This window comes from Polypterus senegalus, chromosome 2, assembly GCF_016835505.1.
Source record: "Polypterus senegalus isolate Bchr_013 chromosome 2, ASM1683550v1, whole genome shotgun sequence".
In the NCBI taxonomy this organism is placed as follows: domain Eukaryota; kingdom Metazoa; phylum Chordata; class Cladistia; order Polypteriformes; family Polypteridae; genus Polypterus; species Polypterus senegalus.
The window spans coordinates 134,361,171-134,381,795 of NC_053155.1; the positions used below are offsets into that span (position 1 = coordinate 134,361,171).

Below are 20,625 nucleotides of genomic sequence, written 5' to 3' on the forward strand. Positions count from 1 at the left end.
TGCAAATATATCTTCTCTTCAAAGGAATGGGTTTCAGGAGCAGAGAATGTCAAAGAGATAAAGAGAGAGCGCGAGCGAGAGAAAAGCAAAGAATCAAAAAATCAATACGTGCTTGTGGGCTTTTTTATGCCGAAGCTCCGCGATAAAGCGGCATTTTTTACAGGAGCATCTGTATCCTCTAGGCAAACAGCCTATGAGCAAACAGCCCCTCTGCTCACACCCCCTCCGTCAGGCGCAGAGAATGTCAGAGGGAGACAGAGAAAAGCAAACAATCAAGCACCGCGCAGGAAGCATATCGTATATCATTGAGGAGTTTTAGTTAATACGTAATACATGCTCTGATTGGGTAGCTTCTAAGCCAATCGTCAATAGCGTTCCTTGTATGAAATCAACTGGGCAAACAAACTGAGGAAGCATGTACCATAAATTAAAAGACCCATTGCCCGCAGAAATCTGCGAACCAGGGAAAAATCCGTGATATATATTTAGATATGCTTACATTTAAAATCTGCAATGGAGTGAAGCCACGAAAGTCGAAGCGCGATATAGCGAGGGATCACTGTACACTCACAGCCACAGCACCTGGCAAGCACTTGAGCTTTATAGCTCACTTGCTAAATGTGTCTTCTTCGAGTTTTGCTGAACTTTGCTCCTTTCACTTTGCATTTTCATTTGCATAAACCGGCCCACCCCATTACTCCATGCAATTGCTGTCAGCACATGTGGTGAAAAGGGGACAGCACATTAGAGTGACCTACTTGCTAAAACACTATTAACATCAAATATCAACAAATAAAACACACATATTGACTCATTTTCTTTTTTTCTATAATGACACCAAATATATATTAAATCTGTTAAAGCATTTTTGAGATTTTGGGGCATTTAGTTTTTCTATTTTGGTGGGGTTTACCTCTAAATTGTTATATTGAACTGTTCCTTTTTTAATGGATACAGTACCTATGGCAAAGATGTACCATCGTGCCAAATTACAGCTTTTAAGCTAAAAAGTGAATAGTGTTTTTGTTGACAAGAGTGTGAATCAGTCAGTCAGTCAACTTTGCATTATATATGTATAATTTGTAAGTTTGTATGTAAGTTTGACTTAAATGACAATAATATCATGTATGTGTTTGCCTGTTTGTTTATAGTCCTGAGCATTTCACTGAGTTCTACGAATTCACGGCTGTTAAGAGGTGCATGGATGTCACCCATCTTTACCGTCTGCTTTGGGCTTCTGTTGTGCTAAACATTCTTAGCCTCTTCCTAGGGATCGTCACAGCTGCTATTCTAGGAGCTTTCAAAGACATGGTATGTTGGTTGATTTGTCTGAATCTGTTCTAAAATTCTTGAGAAAGTTCTGGAAATCATGAAAGCACTTAAAAGTCAGCAGAGTTTGGACATATTTTTTAATACGTATGTTAAATTAAATGTCAGGAATATATATTTTTTAACAATAAATAAATAAATAATACAGATGTGTCATGTGCATTCACTTCTTTCTCAAATTAATGTCTATTAAAGGTAAAATGTGTGGTAATACATTTGTTTAATATCCTTCACAACAGCTGTTAATTGTAAGCATTTATTATGGTTATTATGGTATTAACAATAACCAGTTATTACAAACATGAAAATGAATTTATTAGGATTTAGTTTACTTTGTTGTATATCATGCAAATATGTATGCTGTATATTATGTGTTATATAGCAGGCTAATAAATTATACTTATTAATTTGCAGAACATTGTTATTTTAAAATGTAATATGATGTATTAATATTTAATAATACTAATTAATACCATTATTCATAATATGCTTACTGAAGTGTTACAGAACATTGCTTGTAATAATTCTAAACTGTAACTCTTGCCAAAACATCTTAGCAGTAACTCATTTATAAGAACAGCCCTGGTATCCCAAATAAGCACTTTTTTTGACTTACCCATGATACAAAGTTAACATATTGCCATTATCATTTAATTTACAAAAGAATTTCATATCTCTTTTGTGGTGTTTGAGATGAGGTGACTTTCCTTTTAGTCCTGCACCATTTGCTTCCAGAATAGAGAGCAACTCGCTAAAAACTTGTGCTGGAGAAAGAAAGATGAGAAAAGAATGAACTTTTAATTGACTCTCCTTCCCTAAGTTTATTTTCAGCTATAACAATAAATAAAATATTTTTACTTTGTACAGTATAAGTTAAAAATATTTTTGTTTACAATACAGGACGTGATCTAAAGTCATGAACACAATACACTGTGTTTCAACAACAACTACAACATTTATTTATATAGCACATTTTCATACGAATAGTGTAGCTCAAAGTGCTTTACCAGATGAAGAAAGAAAAGTTTACAGTGAACCCTCGTTTATCACGGTTAATCCATTCCAGACTCTACCGTAATAAATGAATTTTCGCGAAATAGGATTCTTTATTTATAAATCGAATATTTTTGCAGTTAGAGTATAGAAAACCTTATAAATACGTTTTTTAACATTATTAGAGCCCTCTAGACATGAAATTTAGTCACCATTACACTCGTATTACCCAATATATTAGACAAAATAAGAGAAAATAAGACATATTAGATGTTACAAATATCATATTACTAGGCGCACTCGCCTTTTAAGGCAACCAACTTTTACCCTCAATTTTTGTGCGCTCCATGTATACATCAGGCATTTAAGTGTAGGGAATGAGAACATTAAAGTGCCCATTCATAACATCTCCCGAAAACCTAAGTTTTTTTATCCCCTCGAGTGCCTGTCCAAAGTCATACAATGTCAGCCCGAATCTGTACCGCTAAAGATGGAGTTTCATGCACTAAATAAGCTATAGATGAGAATAAGCAAGCACCATCTCCCCTGATATTTACTATGCGGTGAGGCATTTCTACTCCATCAACATGAATTATTTCCAGAGAAATAATTTTGTCTATTTTTCCAGCACATCGCGCACAAAAGCAAGGGAACAATGGGAGCACCAGAACTCTGCTCACATCGCCTCGCTTCGTACCTTAAGCCGCAAGTAGTAAGTCTGTGATAAGCGGAATACCGTTACGCTTTGCACTCACGGGAAGGAAGGGCAATCCCGACCGCTTTTATATAGTAGATTATTGTACTGTACATTTAATTACACACACACACAGTTCTTACACAAAACCACTAACCTATGAAGGCACAACCTCAGTAGGAGAGTCTTCAGAGGTTGGTGCAGTATCTTCAGCAGGTGCATCGTTGTCTTCTTCCGCTGAAGTAGTACTAAGAGTAGGCAGTTGGTATCTGGGTGCGTGGTTGAAGAACATCTTGATAGGCAGTTGCTGGCACTGTCTTTTCATATGCGTGAGGAGGCTTTTGTAGGGTATTGCCATCTTTGATCATATCCAAGAGTTTCACCTTCTCCTGGATAGTAAGCATCTTCCTCCGGCACTTAGTTTTATTGTCAGAAGCCTTAGAAAAAGCAGCACGTTTAGGAGCCATTGTGGGGCTTAGACAAAAGCTCTCAGAAAGCGCATGCGTAGTGACGTAAGCGTGTATGAGAAAAAATCGCGATAGAGTGAAGCCGCGAAAGTCAAAGCGTGATATAGCGAGGGAACACTGTATATGTAACATAAATAAGATTAGGCAATACTAAGTAAGAAAGAATAAAGTAGGGTCAGATGGACAGGAGGGCAGAAAAAACAAAAAAAAAGTCTAGATGGGCCAGAGAAAAACAACATCTGCAGGGGATCCAAGACAAAGAGACCACCCTGTCCCCACTAGGCATTTTACCTAACATAAATGATCTGAATCAGTCCTCGTGGTTTTCAGGCTTCACATGGAAGAATTAGATGGTGATTGTCATGTGGACATCTGGCCTTCAATCCATCAATGTAGGGGCTGCATGGTGCCTTGATCAGATGGTGATGGGATTGATCACCACCACAAAAAAAAGTAAAAAGAACAGCAGAGAATAGTAGGGACTAGTATGGATTGCAGAGCCATGATAAAAATGAGATAAAGGGGATTATCAGAGAAGGACTTGAACAGAAAATTTCTGTATATGCAGATGATATGGTACTGTATATTGTATATCAGATCCACAAAATACTGTGCCTGCAGCCCTAACAGCACTAACAGAATTTCAAAAGATTTCTGGTCTCAGAATTAATTTGAAAAAAAGTGTGCTCTTTCCAGTGAATTCTTAAGCACACAATATTAGATTGGACACCTTGTCTTTTATCATTGCAAATCAGTTTAAATCCCTTGAGGTAAACATCACAAGTAAACATAAAGCTCTTTATCAACAAAATTTTGCCATCTGTAGGGCAAAGCAAGACTTGCATAGATGGTCTACCCTTCATCTCACTTTAGCTGGAAGAATTAACATTGTTAAGATGAATATCCTTCCTAAGCTTCTTTTTATATCAAAACATTCCAATATACATCAATAAATCATTTTTTAAGAAATTGGATTCAACCATAACCTCATTTATTTGGAATTCAAAACATCCATGTATCCAAAGAGCTACCCTACAAAGACCTAAGGTGGAAGGTGGCATGGCTGTACCTAACTTTCAGTTTTATTACTGGGCAGCAAATATACAAGCTATAAAAACCTGGACATGGACACAAATAGATGAACATACACAGGCTTGGTCTGCAATAGAAATAAAATCCTGCAGTACTTCTTTATATTCCTTGCTTTGTACCCCAATAAGTACAAGTCATCACCAATATACTAACAACCCCTTGTGCTTCACTCGGTCAGAATATGGAACCAATGTAGGAAGTATTTACTTACTTCCCACATTGTGAAGTCACAAGTAGACTGCAGAGCTTCCCATGTTTGATCGTCACGGGAATGCTCAAAAAGTACATGTGTAATGCCATGAAAAGTGCACTCTGACAGTTCAGTTTGTAAGCAATGGTACAAGAATGCAGTCAGACTTCTTTTTTGGGCACATACACTGTCCAGATCTAAACACTAGAGTGGAGAGTCACTTGCGTACTGAAGAGTCTATAGCTGCAGGTGGAAGCTGCCGTCACTGTACGTTGTATATAAGAGCAAGATCGAATGTTATTTACCTATTTACCTTTATTAATTTACTTATCTTCCTACAGTGTAAAATCACAAGTAGACTGCAGAGTTTCGCTTGTACATATACAATGTACAGCGACAGCAAAAGTGAAACGTGCATTCTTTATCCGATGTAGAATCCTCATCCTCATCTGAGTTCACCTCTAATATAGGACGTGTAAAAACAGCAGTGTCAGATCGGGGGAAGCGTGAAAGCGACTGAGAGAATAAAACTGAAAAAAAAAAAAAAAAAGCTAACCTTTACAAGTATAATACATTTACACCAGCTGTTACAGACTCAAATCAAATGTATGTTTTTATTCTAAAATTGTAAGAATAAGAGCAGCTCACTTCTCAAAACAGAGTCGTCCGGGGTCAAACCCGTGAAGTTTTGATTACCAGTCAACAGTTGTTACTGTTGCGCCACCAAAGCAGTCATATCAAAGGGGTGTCAATGTCGCACTCTAACGCGGGTTCTTTTTCTGCAGTTATATTCTTGAATAGAAGCACACTTGTTCTGTTATATTTGTACCTTTTGTGAAAGTGTTTCTTTGATATTTGGTCTTCAGGCTTCAAACATTATATGCTTCATTTCTACATTTTGTCAATTATTACTAAAACATGAAAAATGTTTCTGTTTTAACAAAGTGTTTTAATAGATTGTTGTAGACACAGAACACACATGAAATGCATGTGTTCCAAATAACTATTTTATACAGTATTTATAAAAGGTGTCATTTTGCTTGACTTCTCACTCTATACAACTCTAAGCAATTGACACGCAGGTAAACAGACTTGAGCTGAGAAAACTGTGCAGCGGTTTGGTTGTGATAGGCTGCTTGGTGCTTATCGACACATTTACAAGACAAAAGAGGCTGACGAGGAGGTGCGAAGGGATTTAAGGCGGGACGGATTTACGATTTTTTCATAGGCTTTGGTAATTCTAGTATTAAAATTGTCAAAAAATGTTTCCAGGGCAAGATTCAACCTGTGAATGTTACAATCAAGCTCCCACCTCATTGGGCCATATGTTTTGGTTGTGCACCAAATTAACATCATTTTGGAGAAAAATCTTTAAATGCCTGTCAGACAGCCTTGGTGTCACAATCCCTCCTAATCCATTAACAGCAGTGTTTGATGTACTCCCAGATGGGTTTAAAGTGGAGAAGGGCAAAAAACTGTAATTGGGAAACAAGAACACCTAAAGAAAACACATACATGACTTGGTCACCTCATCACCTCTTATGTTATGTTAAGTCATTGTTAAAAATATTACAAAACAAAGGATAATCACCATAATGGGTTGTTTGACTTAAAGTCTTAATAATGGATTGCTCAGTTATACATTATTAAACATAATTGTATATTTTCTTTTTATTTACAGGCAGCCTCTTCTCAGCTTCTTTTTAGCCAAGCACCACCTCCTCACATTCTCTACAACCCTGCCCAACAGATGATGACCTACACTGGCTTTTGTGCACCTACCCAAGCTCTCCCGGCATACCCAAACTACTCACTGCCACACCAGGTAAATCATATCAGAGGGAGAAGGAAAGATGAGTTAAGTCGATTTAATAGCTCAAGCAAGCATACCCTTTAAGTTGTTCAATTAGCACTTCACACGGTATGCTGTATGCTTTATAATTGCTTGTAAAAAGGTGTGTGCATATTTATATTTTGCATGACATAGGAAACACATTTTGCTAAGAATTTCATGAAAATATATAAAAAAAAAACATTTATTCATTCAATCTCTAAACCATTAACACACAAATGGCCAAATTGCATTACAAATTCTAACCTTAGGTCATAAGGACTTTTAAAACCCCAAATGTACATGTAGTTGCTAAGAAAGTTGACAGGTTAGTATAAAGTCAAGCACCAAGAAAGAGGACCACCATTGTTAGAGATCATAGTAGAGAGATTCAGCATCATTCTTTTGTGAGGAATACACTGATGTTTCACGAAGACAAGATTCTATGGTATCCTGCTCTGTAGGATTATTAAAGGATCACTCATGATAAGAATGACCACTCAGTTGTATATGACTGAATTTTGAACTCAGTACTTTTCTACCCTTTTTCCCATTCCTGTATCATCATGCTAGAGTATCAAATGATTTTACTTGTATCAAAGTATCTGCCATCATTTTTAACCACTAGCAATGTCTATGAAGAGCAGTAAAGTATCATTGAACCACAATATGAAGCAAACTATGACAAAAGGCTGTACATGTATGTCAAAGTACTTTTTCAACAGAAACACATAGTATATGAACATACAAGTCAACAAAAATTACTTTGGCAATATCTCAATTCAATACTTTTTTGTAACATGATTTCTCTGGCTTTTATGTGTCTTTCAGCATCATACTCCTTTGCAAGCACCATCGCCAACTGAAAGTTCTGCTGTAGATGACCATCAGCCAATTCCCCAGTCTTCTTCTGGTTGTCCTCTTTCTCCTAATGCCCCCACACTGATTACACAAGCATACAACCAAGCAGACAAGCCACCGCCTTATGCTTCTTGACTTTAACACCCAGGACACTAGTTTGGCTTAATAAAAAGTACATCTAAGGTGTGTTGTGATTATTTCACTTCTCATGCATTCAAATACCCACTTGATGTTTATATGCTGTTTCAGTTAATAACTTCAGCCAAGGAGTTTCTCTTTCTGAAATTCTGTTAAATAACTAAATAATTTCAGTATTCTAGTAATCAGTGAATTATGATAAGTGTCAGCACAAAAGCAAATTAAGCACAGTTATTCAGCAAATTGTTTTTCTACCATTATACTGTATCATCAAAAGAAAAAATAGAAGTGTTTCTCATATGTGTGATTTACTGTAGCTTCTTAAGTGTTTTGTTTAATGCATCCAGTTATTTTCAGTACATTTTTATTTACAGAGAAGTGACAGAATGATGCTTAAAAGACTACATTGCTTTCGGTTTTGAATTATAAAAGTAAACTTTGTACTGCATATACCATATAGGAAAGTACAAACAAGTAGTGAGGAGGATCTTAGATATCAGATCTGAAGAATGTAATACATATAAATATCATATTCTTTGTGCGTGTGTATGTAAATATATATTTATGTTCATCAGTACCAGCTCTGTCCATTTTAGGGTCATGGAGTTTGGAGGCTATCCCATCATGTTAGGTACAAGGCAAGAACAAATCCTGGGCTGGGTGCTAGTCCATTGCAGGGCACAGTCATGCATGCATCCCCACACTCACTCATAAAGACCAATTCATAGGACGTGGTAGAACTAATGGAGGAGCCACAGAAAAAACCCACAAAAACAAACCACCACATAAACTGTGAGCTAGAATTCAGACTAATCATGCTTGTTTCATATGCTGTGTATTTTTTAGAATATTACTGAAATTAAAGGTATTCAGATCTTAATGTAAATTTTAATAGCCCAAAAAGACTCCCAAAGTGAAAATCAACATCAAATGCTGATATGATCTCACGTCAGATGGACTGTACATGTTTGTATTAAATGTTTCTTTATCATGTTTCCAACTATATTTTATATATTTGTTGGGTATTGTACATACCTTACATTGCTTGCAATATTATTTATCTGCTGATGAATTCACACAGTATGTAAAAATTCTGCTGTGTTAGTGTATAACATATCATCCACAGCTCTATTTCACAAGTCTGCAGATTTACATTGAAAATCATAAAACTGAATATGGCAGCTGATGACTGACCTTAAAAATGTTTTTTTTTTTTCATTCTAGTTACTTTGTTTGGTATAATGTGTTAGTGCTCTGATTTTCAGGTTCTGAGCTGTGGTCCTCAAGTGCCTTTGCATGCTTCTTTGCACACTTAATTGGAAGTTTCTGCCTTCTGCCTTGTACTTACCACACTGAGTCTCCCCGTGACCTTGAACTAAATGAAAAAATAATGTTACACAATGAAGATGTTTTACATACGTGTAAGTGTAGCTCTGCGAAAACATAATTAGATAAAAATCTTATATCAAAAGAAAAAAAATAAGCACATCTAATGTTGTAATGGTCATAGAAATTTTCTTAGAGAGTCTCCAAATTTCCAAAACATCAAAATATTATATATTAAGTATCACTGAATCACATTGTTTTCCAGTACACTTTTAATTTGGAGGCTTTAATCTTTAAGGCAAATGGAATCTCAAAAATAAACTTACCACACAGACTGTTAATTCAAAAGAAGCACTTGTGCTTACAAGTTAATGCACCTTATCTTTGTACAACTTGTGACTTGCAAAACAGGTTTTACTAAAAAAAATAAATTAGTAATGAAGTAAGATTATTTTGTATAAATGCAAATGAAAATTATTGTTAATTCCTGCAATTTAAGCATATTCTCATTTCTGGCTCACATAAAATTGAGATTTCAGCACTGTCTTTCAAAGATAAAACTAGGCAATAAGCACAGATTAAAGGGAATTGTTACCGGAACAAGCTTCTAAAATGCATTCTTTAAAAATTCAGTAATGTTTGGCAGCCCTTTATCAGCATCATCCTCAACTAACACAGCTTCAGCTAAGACACGATCATACTAGCTTTACTCTCTCTATCCAGATTTCTGGCTTTCTTTTTCTATTGCTTATATGTGCTCTAGAGAAAAAGTCTGAATAGGACTAATGTGATGTCCTAGAATTTATGTCTGTATTAAAATGTATGTAGAATTATACTTAGATTTTCTGAAACTTGTTTAAAATTTTAAAAACACATTTTTAAATATTAGGAAACTTTTTATTTTTCAGTGTCTCAGTAAAACTAATTTAAATTTGAAAACACTGGTTATGACCACTGAATGTAAAAGAAGAAAATTTTAAAAGAAAGGCAGTTGTTCATGTCTGATATGGAAACTGACTTGGCCATTATGAGAGGGGCTGGTCATAGAAACAGAAAAGCTAGAATGTATGGTAAGTCAAAACCAATGTATCAAACTTCTTGGTTAAATAATAAAATTGCTATTATAAACTAACAAATGGGCTGATTGTTTTCACATGATTTTTGGTGAATATGAAAGTTAATTATCAGCTTTCTGTGTTAGCAGGATAGTCCAGAATTAAATACAGTTTATTGGACAGACAATCAGGAGTGTATAACCGTATACATATAAGACAATAAAGCAGACACCCATTGCTTGGATCTATGAATTTAAGTCATGTTTTAAATTACTGTACTTTTTTTAAAGTTACCTGTTTTTATATTTTATTATTTATTTATTTAACACATCTAAGGTTAACTCGAAAAGAAACAACTCAAAATTTTAAGCAGAATCACAACCCAAGTCTAACTAGCACAAGGTAACATCCTATTAGGGAAAATGTTTCTTAAAAAAAGAGAATGTATATCTGAAAAATCAAAACAATATCTAATAGTTTAATTATGTTTATTGAAGTTTTTATTATTACATTAACAACAACTGTCTGTTCAAGAGATTGATATGTTTTTGTTGCTGAAATTTATCTGAAAAGAACCAACAGCATAACATTTTCTCAAAATCAATGGTTTAATCTCAACCTACTACTTTTTATTTAAAGCAATCACTGTATTGAACATGACTAACCCAATTCAAGAAACCACGAGCAGAAGCCTATCCTGACAAAACTGCAGGACCTAACAGAAGCACAGCTGGGAAGCCACTTTCTGCTGCACAAGATTCCATGTCCCAGTGAAACATCTGATGTGTTCTTGTGTTAACTTACCTTCTACAACTGAATGTTTTGTATTTTCTTTTATTTTTATCATATAGAAGGACATCCTTTACCTATGGAAGAGTACTAAATAAAAAATACATTTTTATAAATATAAAATATTACAGCAAAATGTAGATAACAAATTAATTAATTTGCCTTGCTCAGTAATTACATGGTATACATTGACAGGTTATCACAAACTGTCATTCACAGAAAGTAGCAGACGTGTGGTTAACCATAAAAGGAAAAAAATACAACTTGAAAGTCATGCTCCTTTGTCAGTTTCAAACAAAAATTTTTAATTATCTAGATAGAAATCATGCAGTTTTATGTCTTACCAGGGCGTTCACCCCCTGCTTGCTTTGCTCGCCAACCCCCCAGTTGTGAAGAGGGGGCTGAACGCACCCCAAGGAGACTCGGTCACTCCTACGAAAACCCCTCTTAAATGGTGATACAATGGGAAACAAATACAGTTTTTTTTACCTCCTCTTTGCTGAATTAGCTGCTGGCTTGCTGCTGCGCCATGTAATCTGCATCACGTGTGGCACTTTGAACATTTAAAAGTCTGTACAGCAGCTGTCCTACTCTTTGTCTTTTATTTCTGGCTCCATGCATGGTTAAATCTCTTTAACCATGAGACGTGAGTTCTTGATACTTTTTAGTTTATAATTTAAAAATGCAATAAGTATCTGAATCTAACAAAATCACATCAAAGTTCGATAAACTCTGAAAAGAATGATACCAAACATATATATGTAGGTTTTAAAATAAGCCAATTTAAAGCGTGACAAAAAAGTAATATAAAAATGGCACATAAAATCGTTGCACAAAATCATTGCAATTTTAGACATAGGATTTTTATATATAGAGAGTAGATATTCCATTTTTGTAATTATTAAATGAAAATCAAAAAAAATATATTTATAGAGCCAGATGTTGTATCTAGAAATAGTCATACCACAGCATCTATAATATTATAAAATGCCAAGATCCGTGTGTGTGTCCAGTACCTTGAAGCAGCCTGACTGCTCAGTTTGGCTTTGCTGTGATTGGTCATTTTGGTTTTGTTGACACGATCATAAGAGGAAGTGTGAGTGTTAGACATGCGAGGAGGAGTAAAGGTGTAGGAAGCACGCTGATGGTCTGCTTCAAAGATGGTAAGTACAAAAGTGGACAAGAGGCGAGCAAGGCACATCAAAATGACAAAGTCTGAGAAGCAGACTTTACAGGAACACACTTAAGAGAGAGGTTCTGATACACATGGATACTGAGGAAAAGCACAGAATGTAAATGTAGGGCAAGAGATTTGAAAATTTTTTAATTTATTCTATTACCTGCCTTTGACAGGTCATGTGGCTAGTAATATTAGAATGTTTGTCAAAGTGTTGTAACATTTTACATTAGTCTATATTTTTGTAGATATAGATGTAAAAAAACTGATGATTTTATCTATTAAAAACTAAACTGATTAACAAGAGTGCAAGCTGCACATACACCATAATAGAAAATGCCCTTTCCCAAAATTACGGTATTTTGTCCATAATAGTTCATTTAAACATCCAGATGCATTATCATATTTAATGAAGATGAGGTATACTATGATTAATCAGACCAGTCAGATTTTTATTAAATCTGTCAGAATCAATGTCATTTCTATTACCACTTAATTGTTGTTTTGTCTAGGGCTTTGTGACATAACCATTGAGCTTTAATGTATTTAATAATCAGAAAAACAAAAATCACATGCCTGAGGCCAGATACTGGGGAATGTATAAACATTTTTCAGTTTGGACAACTTGCTGAAATCTTTCTAATTCCCAGTGGGGCTTGGACACCTCCTCTTGCCAGATTGGTAAAGACTGACAACTAAGAAAAGGACATGTATTGTTTAGCTTATTTCAATATCATTTTCACTATCACCTGCTGAGAGTAAGTGGACTGCTGTTTATTTGTTATTTATTATATACTGAAACTATGGTGGTCTTTAATGTAGCTTAAAATCCATCCATCCATTATCCAACCCGCTATATCCTAACTACAGGGTCACGGGGGTCTGCTGGAGCCAATCCAGCCAACACAGGGAGCAAGGCCGAAAACAAAACCCGGGCAGGGCACAAGCCCACCGCAGGGCGCACACACACACACCACCACACACCAAGCACACACTAGGGACAATTTAGAACCGTCAATGTACCTAACCTGCATTTCTTTGGACTGTGGGAGGAAACCGGAGCACCCGGAGGAAACCCACGCAGACACTGGGAGAACATGCAAACTCCACATAGGGAGGACCCAGGAAGCAAACCCTGGTTTCCTAACTGCGAGGCTGCAGCGACTACCCACTGCGCCACCGTGCTGCCCATAGCTTAAAATGATTAAATCAATTACTGAAATAAGTTTAATAGAGTACTCTTAATAAAACAGCAAATCTCTTACAACTACATAGTTTTGAATCTTGAAACTTATTGCACAAAAAAAGTATACAGAACAGGGGCAGTTGATGCTAAGGGTCATCCACCATCATGCTGAGGTACTCAGAGATTTTCAAAAACTGAAATAAGAAATGCAAGCCTTTTAAGTTCGACAGCAAGAAAGATGTTTACATATTCAAAAGATTCTAGATTAAGTGTATAAACAATATTATAAGCATAATTTATGTTGTAGTTAGCACAAAGGAAAAGGTACAAGATATCTAAAGTGATAAAAAAAAATTCTTTTGACAGGAACAGAAGAAGGCTATAAACACATTTGTTTCTTTTTCTAATTATCAGTTAATAGAATTTGCCTGGCTGACACCACATGCATAGAGACCAATCTCATTCTTTAAATGATCAATATCTATTAATTTATTAAAGTCCTGAATACATATCATTTTACTAAAGTAAAAGATCACAGCAAGTAACATTATATTAGCAAAATTTATTTTACTCAGTTTTATCTGTTTATATAATAGGTAAACGTGAAAAAAATATTAATGATTAGACATAGACTATTAATCACACCTGTAGGTTATGAAGAAGAAATTTACAAAATGAAAGTGAAAATGTGTTTAAAATAAATAAAAACATTTTACAGTCCTGGATGATATAAAAATACAGTTCAAACTGGAATAAGAAAAAATATTCAAGAATAAAAACAAATCATTTATTATAAAATGTCAACATAATCAAGCAGTTGCTCAAAAGTAAATATGCATTGTGTCCTGATTCATTAATTAAAGTAACAGTACAAGGTAAAATTATTTAATCTCTATAGAAATTACAATGACATTTATGCTTAAGCTAAATATTTATAATTTGGATCGAATAAGCGTTACACGCTAGGGAACAAAATTACATTATTAAAAATTATATACAGTTATCTTACAGAATCACAAACCTTCTGTGCAAAGCAGTATAGTTTCAAAAATTAATTAAATCTCAGTAGCTCATACAAAATAATGAATTGATGGTAGCACAACAGTGAAGTAAAGGAAATGTTGACTTCTAGCAACAAATAATTTGTAATTTGTTTGGACTGAAGTACAAGGGCTACTTTGGTTCTAAAGTTTGAGCATGGCACAAGAGCTTAAAGACATTCCACTTAGACAAGTTAATGTGTGACTACAATCCTGATAGGGCTGGGCAGGAGTGTGACCGGATGTCATTGTGCTTAGAGATAGAGTCATCCAGATCCACAAGTTTATTATTGATGCGCAATTCCATACAGCCACTGTAGAAGGCTGAGACAGGTGTAGAAATAACTGGAACAGCTAGGAAGATAAATAAGATCCAAAAATGTTACAAATATAGTTTTAAAAGTCATAAGTCACAGTAAAAACTCATGATAATAGCTAGCATAATACTCATTATCCTAAAACAAGACTGTGAGTAAAATTATCTAGTAAAATTTAATGTTCAGAAAACACTTTCCTTTACACACACGTCTAACTTTAATCAATCAGCACTTGTAACAAACAGTGTCATTTTGAAAATTATTTATATATCTTTGCTACCATGGCTTGAAGTGGGCTGGTACATATTGGTAGTTTTTCCAAGTATACTGAAATGTATCATTCATTTCTGCCTAACCTTCCCTTACTACTCTATTGCACTACAAAGGAATATTAGTATATTTCACTGTAAAAGACCACATGGATGACTGGTTGTTTTGTCTGTTTTGAAAAAGGACTTTTATTTTGGCAGAGAAAGGGTTGTATACCACGTCTCGTTATAGAGTATTTTTATATTAGATAATTCATCTGGGCGGCACGGTGGCACAGTGGGTAGCGCTGCCACCTCGCAGTTAGAAGACCCGGGTTCGCTTTCCGGATCCTCCCTGTGTGGAGATGCCATGTTCTCCCCGTGTCTGCGGGGGTTGTTTCCTCCAGGTACTCCGGTTTCCTCCCACAGTCCAAAGACATGCAGGTTAGGTGCACTGGCGATTCTAAATTGTCCCTAGTGTGTGCTTGGTGTGTGGGTGTGTGTGTGTGTGTGCCCTGCAGTAGGTAGGCGCCCTGCCCAGGATTGGTTCCTGCCTTGCGCCCTGTGTTGGCCAGGATTGGCTCCAGCAGACCCCCGTGACCCTGTGTTCGGATTCAACGGGTTGGAAAATGGATGGATGGATGTTGTGAGTGCTGCCCCGCATAGAGTTACCTGAGACACAACAGATGACCTCCCCCACCCTCACCATCCCAACTGTATATTAAAGTATCGCAATGGTCAAAATCCCAAGGCTCAACACACCAAACATTCAACACCCATAACAAATCAAACCCAAACACAAAGCCAACCATGCTCTGACCATGATGAAATGTCAGCATATCAAGGTGTTCTTAACTTCAAGGGGTACCAGGCATCCAATCATCCAAAACACACTTTTATGTTTAATAGTACCATCACTTATGTATATCCACTTTAGGAAAATCTTGTTCCTACCTACCTTTTATTTAATGAACAAAATTTAATCACAATCTCTATTCATTCATTGCACCTTATATTTAAAACCTTAAATGATTATTGTATTTTTAACTATGAATATTTTACCATGGTTTACGCTGTTGTTTTGTATTTCTCCATCTACTTACAATACAAAAAACGCTGCACATTAAATATGTAAAAAACATTTCTGCTTATGGTACACAACTATTGCTTGAAAAACACTGGGAAAATTTGTTACTTTTGTCTGTCACATAATAATAATAATATTAGTAGCATTATTATGTTCCCCACTAAATTCAAGTTCAGCAGCAACAACTGGATCAAATAGAAGACCACTGTTTTCCATTTCAAAGCAAAAGTGGACACAATAGGAGATTTACAACAAATGGAAACTGTTATCTTTTACCAGCTTCACCATGTCCAGAGCGCATTCTGAAACAGCGCATATGCTTTGTTGTGTGGTGTTCTACTACTCCTCAGCCATGGTTTTGGGATACCAAGTATTTGCAAAATTTATACCCAACTATCTCCCAGTAATCAGCCACTGCCAAAGACACCATCCCTCGCCATATGACTCACTCCAAAGTTGGTTCAGATATAAGCATCATGTGTACTCCCAGGCCACATAATGGTTGCTTACCTCCTGGACATTTAGTGACGAGAACCCTTTTGACAAATATGGATGGGGTTCAACAGCCTGGGAATATGAATAGGGATGAGCATTCCATCCACTGCACCTACAATGTTAAGTATGCTTGCAATGGCATGAAAACCAATTTTAGTGTCATGCAAGGCACTGAATTATTATTATTACAAGGTACTTATTTGAGTGATGCCTTTACCCAAAGCAACTTACAACATTTGAGATACAAGTTGTTAGATTTCTTATTTTTTCCAATTGGGGCACAGGCAGGTGAAGAAACTTGCTTATGGGCACACAGTGTCAGTAGCAGGATTTGAACCCACAACCACAGGGATTGTTGTATGCATGATACAATAGTTGTCTTGTCACTGCATGCACGGATTTGGATACAGCAGCCTTGCTGATGCTGTGTGCATCACTAGCTGTCTACTAGTATCTACCAGTAGAGTACAAACAAACAGCTGTCAGAAACTGCACAATAGGACAGAGCACAATTACAATGTGTTCCTCTTTCTAATTTTGTCCTTCATCAGACCAAGTACAGTTATTATTTCACTCCTGGACAGCCTGTATTCCTCTTTTCATTGTCGATTACTGAGATGGTCCAAGGGGTTCCTGTCTGCCTATCAAAGTGCATTTTGAGCATCAATGCCATCTCTAATAGCTTTTCTGGTAGAGTTGCACAATACTTCCATTGTTGTTGCTGGTACTAAAGGGCAATTTACCTTTCAACTTTAAAGGATGTGACTGATTACGTGCCGAGTTTGATTAGTTAACTTATTATGTAGTCGTAGGTTTTAAAGCTACAAACAGCTCATTTTGTTCTAATCTATAGCCTACATTGCAATTTAATATGTTTATTGCATAACAACCTATTATTATTATTATTGTTATTACATTGTCCAAATAAGAGCGTAAGTGTGTTTTTGTAATCTACTTAAGATGACCTCTTTTCCTGTGACAGAATCAAATCATAGGCAAAAGTCAACCTTAAAAATAATGAAGTAATTAATAATAATGAATTAAGGTTTTGGGAAACATTTGCTAATTAATGAACAATCTTAAGTGTCAGATAATGAAGTAATTAACAGCATGAAGGCTTATCAGACTCCAGATGAACCCCCTTACCATTGATTCATGACCAAAACAAAGTTGCTCTTCAAAAAGTACAAATTTTGACAGGTATATAGATCATTCAGAGGTTCATATCAAAAGAGAATTCAGAGATATAAATCAGAGGTATTTTCTAAGTCACAGTTTTACGTTTTATAATCTACTACTAACTGTGCTACCCAAATTCGATTGGGAAACTTATTAAGACAAAAGGTCTCAGTTACTGTGCCTTCAGTTAAAAAGTACTATGTAACTATTTGTAGATTTCTTTGACAGGGTTTACTATGATTAGATCATCAGAGATCCTTACTCTTAAACATGTTACATGCAATTGCCCATGAGCAAAACATTCCTGCTGTAGATCAATTCCTGGTTTTCCTAGGGACTGACCTGCGGTTTTGTTGATTGTTAAAGTAAAACACAATTTAAAAGAAAATGTGTTTATTTTAGTTGAAACAAGTTATTAGTTGGAATAATGGGAATTTTAGGTAGCACATATTGTAAAAATGGTAGCTTCATTCAGATTTGAGTGTAATGCTTTGATCTGTAATCTTATAATGATAAGAAGTTTTGGAGGGTTTAGATCAAAAGCAATACACAAATTGGAACAGGCCTAGTATATGGGAATAACAATTACTTCAGAGAAAGTGGGGAACTAAAAATTGGAACCAATAAGAACTGAAATAAACTCTAAATAAATTTAGAAAGTGGGAAGCAATGGAAAGTATGGAAAGTGACACAATTAGTAAAGCAAGCCGCAGATAAGATAATTGGTAATAAGATTTCAGCCACCATTATCTCAAACACAGGAACCCCACAGGGATGCATCCTCAGCCCCATCCTGTACACCCTGTTCATCCATGACTGTGTCGCCTCCCACAAAGATAACATCCTAAAGTTCACAGATGACACCTCAGTGATTGGATGCATCACTGGTGGGGATAAGGTGTCCTACAGGAGGGAGGTGGACAGTCTGGCGTCATGGTGTGAGGACAACAACCTCACCCTCAACACAGACAAGATGAAGGAGATGATAGTGGACACGAGGAAGGAAAGGAGAGCTCACTGGCCACTGTTCATCCAAGGGCTTGAAGTGGAGAGGGTGAGGAGCATTAAATAGCTGGGTGTTCACATCAGTGAGGACATCACTTGAACACTTAACACCACACAGCTGGTCAAGAGGGCTCAACAGTGGTTGTACTTTCTGAGCAGGCTGAGTTAGTTTGGTATGCTGACTAAGATCCTCGGCAACTTTTACAGCTGCATTGTTGAGAGCATCTTGACCAGCTGAATCACCGTGTGGTACGGCAACACTACTGCTATGGACTGCAGAGAGGTAAGGTAAAGACTGCTGAGAAGATCACTAGGACCCCACTGCCCTCTCTGCAGATCATCTTCAACTTCAGAGTCCACAGGAAAACTGCCTCAATCCTCAGGGACCCCACCCAACTCCAACACAAACTGTTCACACTTCTACCCTCAGGCAGGAGGTATAGAAGTATGAAATGCAGGACTTCTAGGGTAAAGAACTCTTTCTTTCCCAAGGCCATTAGATTCCTAAATAACTGACTGGAGTTTACAACCATGGTTCACCTCATTCTATTTACCTCACAAAACTGTATGTGACTTGTCCATCACACACCTACTTAAACAATTACACTTTATACTTGTATTCTATTTTTATACTTTATGCTGCCTCTGTTACTTATTATCTATCTGCTACTTAATATTTTATATTTATCTTTATACATTGGTTTTGTCATTTGGTGTAGACAGCAAAGAAAGAATTTAATTGTACAGGGAAACGTGTTTCCTTACTGTGCATATGACAATAAACTTTGAACTTGAAAATCCTAACCTTGCAATTAGCATTGCATTTCTATCATATAACAGGAACAAGTAAGCTGACCTAAAGCCAGCTTGAGATGCACGTTTTTACTTTGTTCACTCAAGAATTTGTTTTTGACTTTACCACCAGTCATATGCTTGGTGGAGAAGAAAAAATAATGTACTATATAGTATTATAAATTTTTTTTATTTTTAAATTTTATTAATATGGCTTTATTCATCCATTAAAGTTCTTTAATCATGTTTTACTTTAACTTATTACAGCCATGATGTTAACAGGCTACACATTTACATGGCCCATGAAATGAACTGAATGTTTTACGCATTGTACAGAAAAGAACAGATGAGAATAAAACATATTGTGAACTACATACAGCATGAATCATGGAAGGCACCTACACATGGTGTTGGTATGGAAGACACTGTAGCAAAATTCTGTATTATAGTTCATTGATTCAAAAGTTGAATAAATGTCTACCAACAAAAAAATAAGTTGCTAATTACTTTTACTCACTCAAAACTACCGTCCTGTTCTTTTCCCTATAAAACAGCATCTCCATCTTCATTCTATATTATTCTATTATGGCTTGGCTCAGATTAATTTGTCCTGCGTGTTTTTATTACAAAAATCGTTTAATGCTGATTGTTGGTATTGCAAACTTAATGACTATATGCTAATGGACAACATTGTTGGCTTTTTCAAAAATGGAATACTATACATTGTGTGGCAGACAACCGGGGACCTCGCCCCACCGGGATGGCTGGAGAAGGGAAGGACCGGGAGAGGGGCAATATCTTCCCAGGGGCACAAGAGGGCAGCCCTCCTGGATTACATCAGGGCCACAGATTGCGAGGTAGGAAGCTCAACCTTGTTGGGGTCCGTGGCCACTGCCAGGGGGCACCTGGACGATCCCAAAGCCGTGGATGGCAGCATTTCCACCACACCAGGAAGTGCTGCAGGAAGTTCATCAGGACGCATTTGGAGCATATCCAGGAGCATCATAAAAGGGGCCGACTCACTCCATTCGGGGAGCCAGAGTCGGGTGGAATAGGATGGACCTTGCAAAAAGAGGAATAAAGGCGGCAGAAGACTTGAGGAAGAAAAGGGACTGAGTCTTGCTGGTAATTTGTGCACTGTGTGCTGTGCAGAAGGAAAAGAGTTAATAAACGTGTGTGTTTGGACATTGTGTGTCCTTGGTTTCTGTCTGTAGCCGGGTTGGTCTTCTACAGCTGTTAAAACAAATGCAGTGTGATCAGTTCATTTTGGATTTATTGCCATGGTGTCATATACAGAAAAATCAAATGTATGATCACCGAGTGCAACAAGTGCA

General features: G+C 36.4%; 2 protein-coding genes across 2 annotated transcripts in view; one reads left to right on the forward strand and one right to left on the reverse strand.

Annotated features, from left to right (window-relative positions):
• The window catches only part of LOC120523388 (transmembrane protein 255B), a 208,394-nt gene extending 198,584 nt beyond the window's left edge, over positions 1 to 9,810 (forward strand). The window contains exons 7-9 of the mRNA XM_039744663.1: positions 1,152 to 1,311; positions 6,447 to 6,590; positions 7,428 to 9,810. Of these exons, the coding sequence (XP_039600597.1) occupies positions 1,152 to 1,311; positions 6,447 to 6,590; positions 7,428 to 7,592 (469 nt within the window). The 3' untranslated portion in view covers positions 7,593 to 9,810. The remainder of the gene's footprint in view (positions 1 to 1,151; positions 1,312 to 6,446; positions 6,591 to 7,427) is intronic.
• Positions 9,811 to 13,830: 4,020 nt separating this feature from the next.
• gas6 (growth arrest-specific 6) overlaps positions 13,831 to 20,625 on the reverse strand; it is a 104,144-nt gene continuing 97,349 nt past the window's right edge. Inside the window, exon 15 of the mRNA XM_039744664.1 lies at positions 13,831 to 14,522. Coding sequence (XP_039600598.1) covers positions 14,374 to 14,522 — 149 coding nt within the window. The 3' untranslated portion in view covers positions 13,831 to 14,373. The remainder of the gene's footprint in view (positions 14,523 to 20,625) is intronic.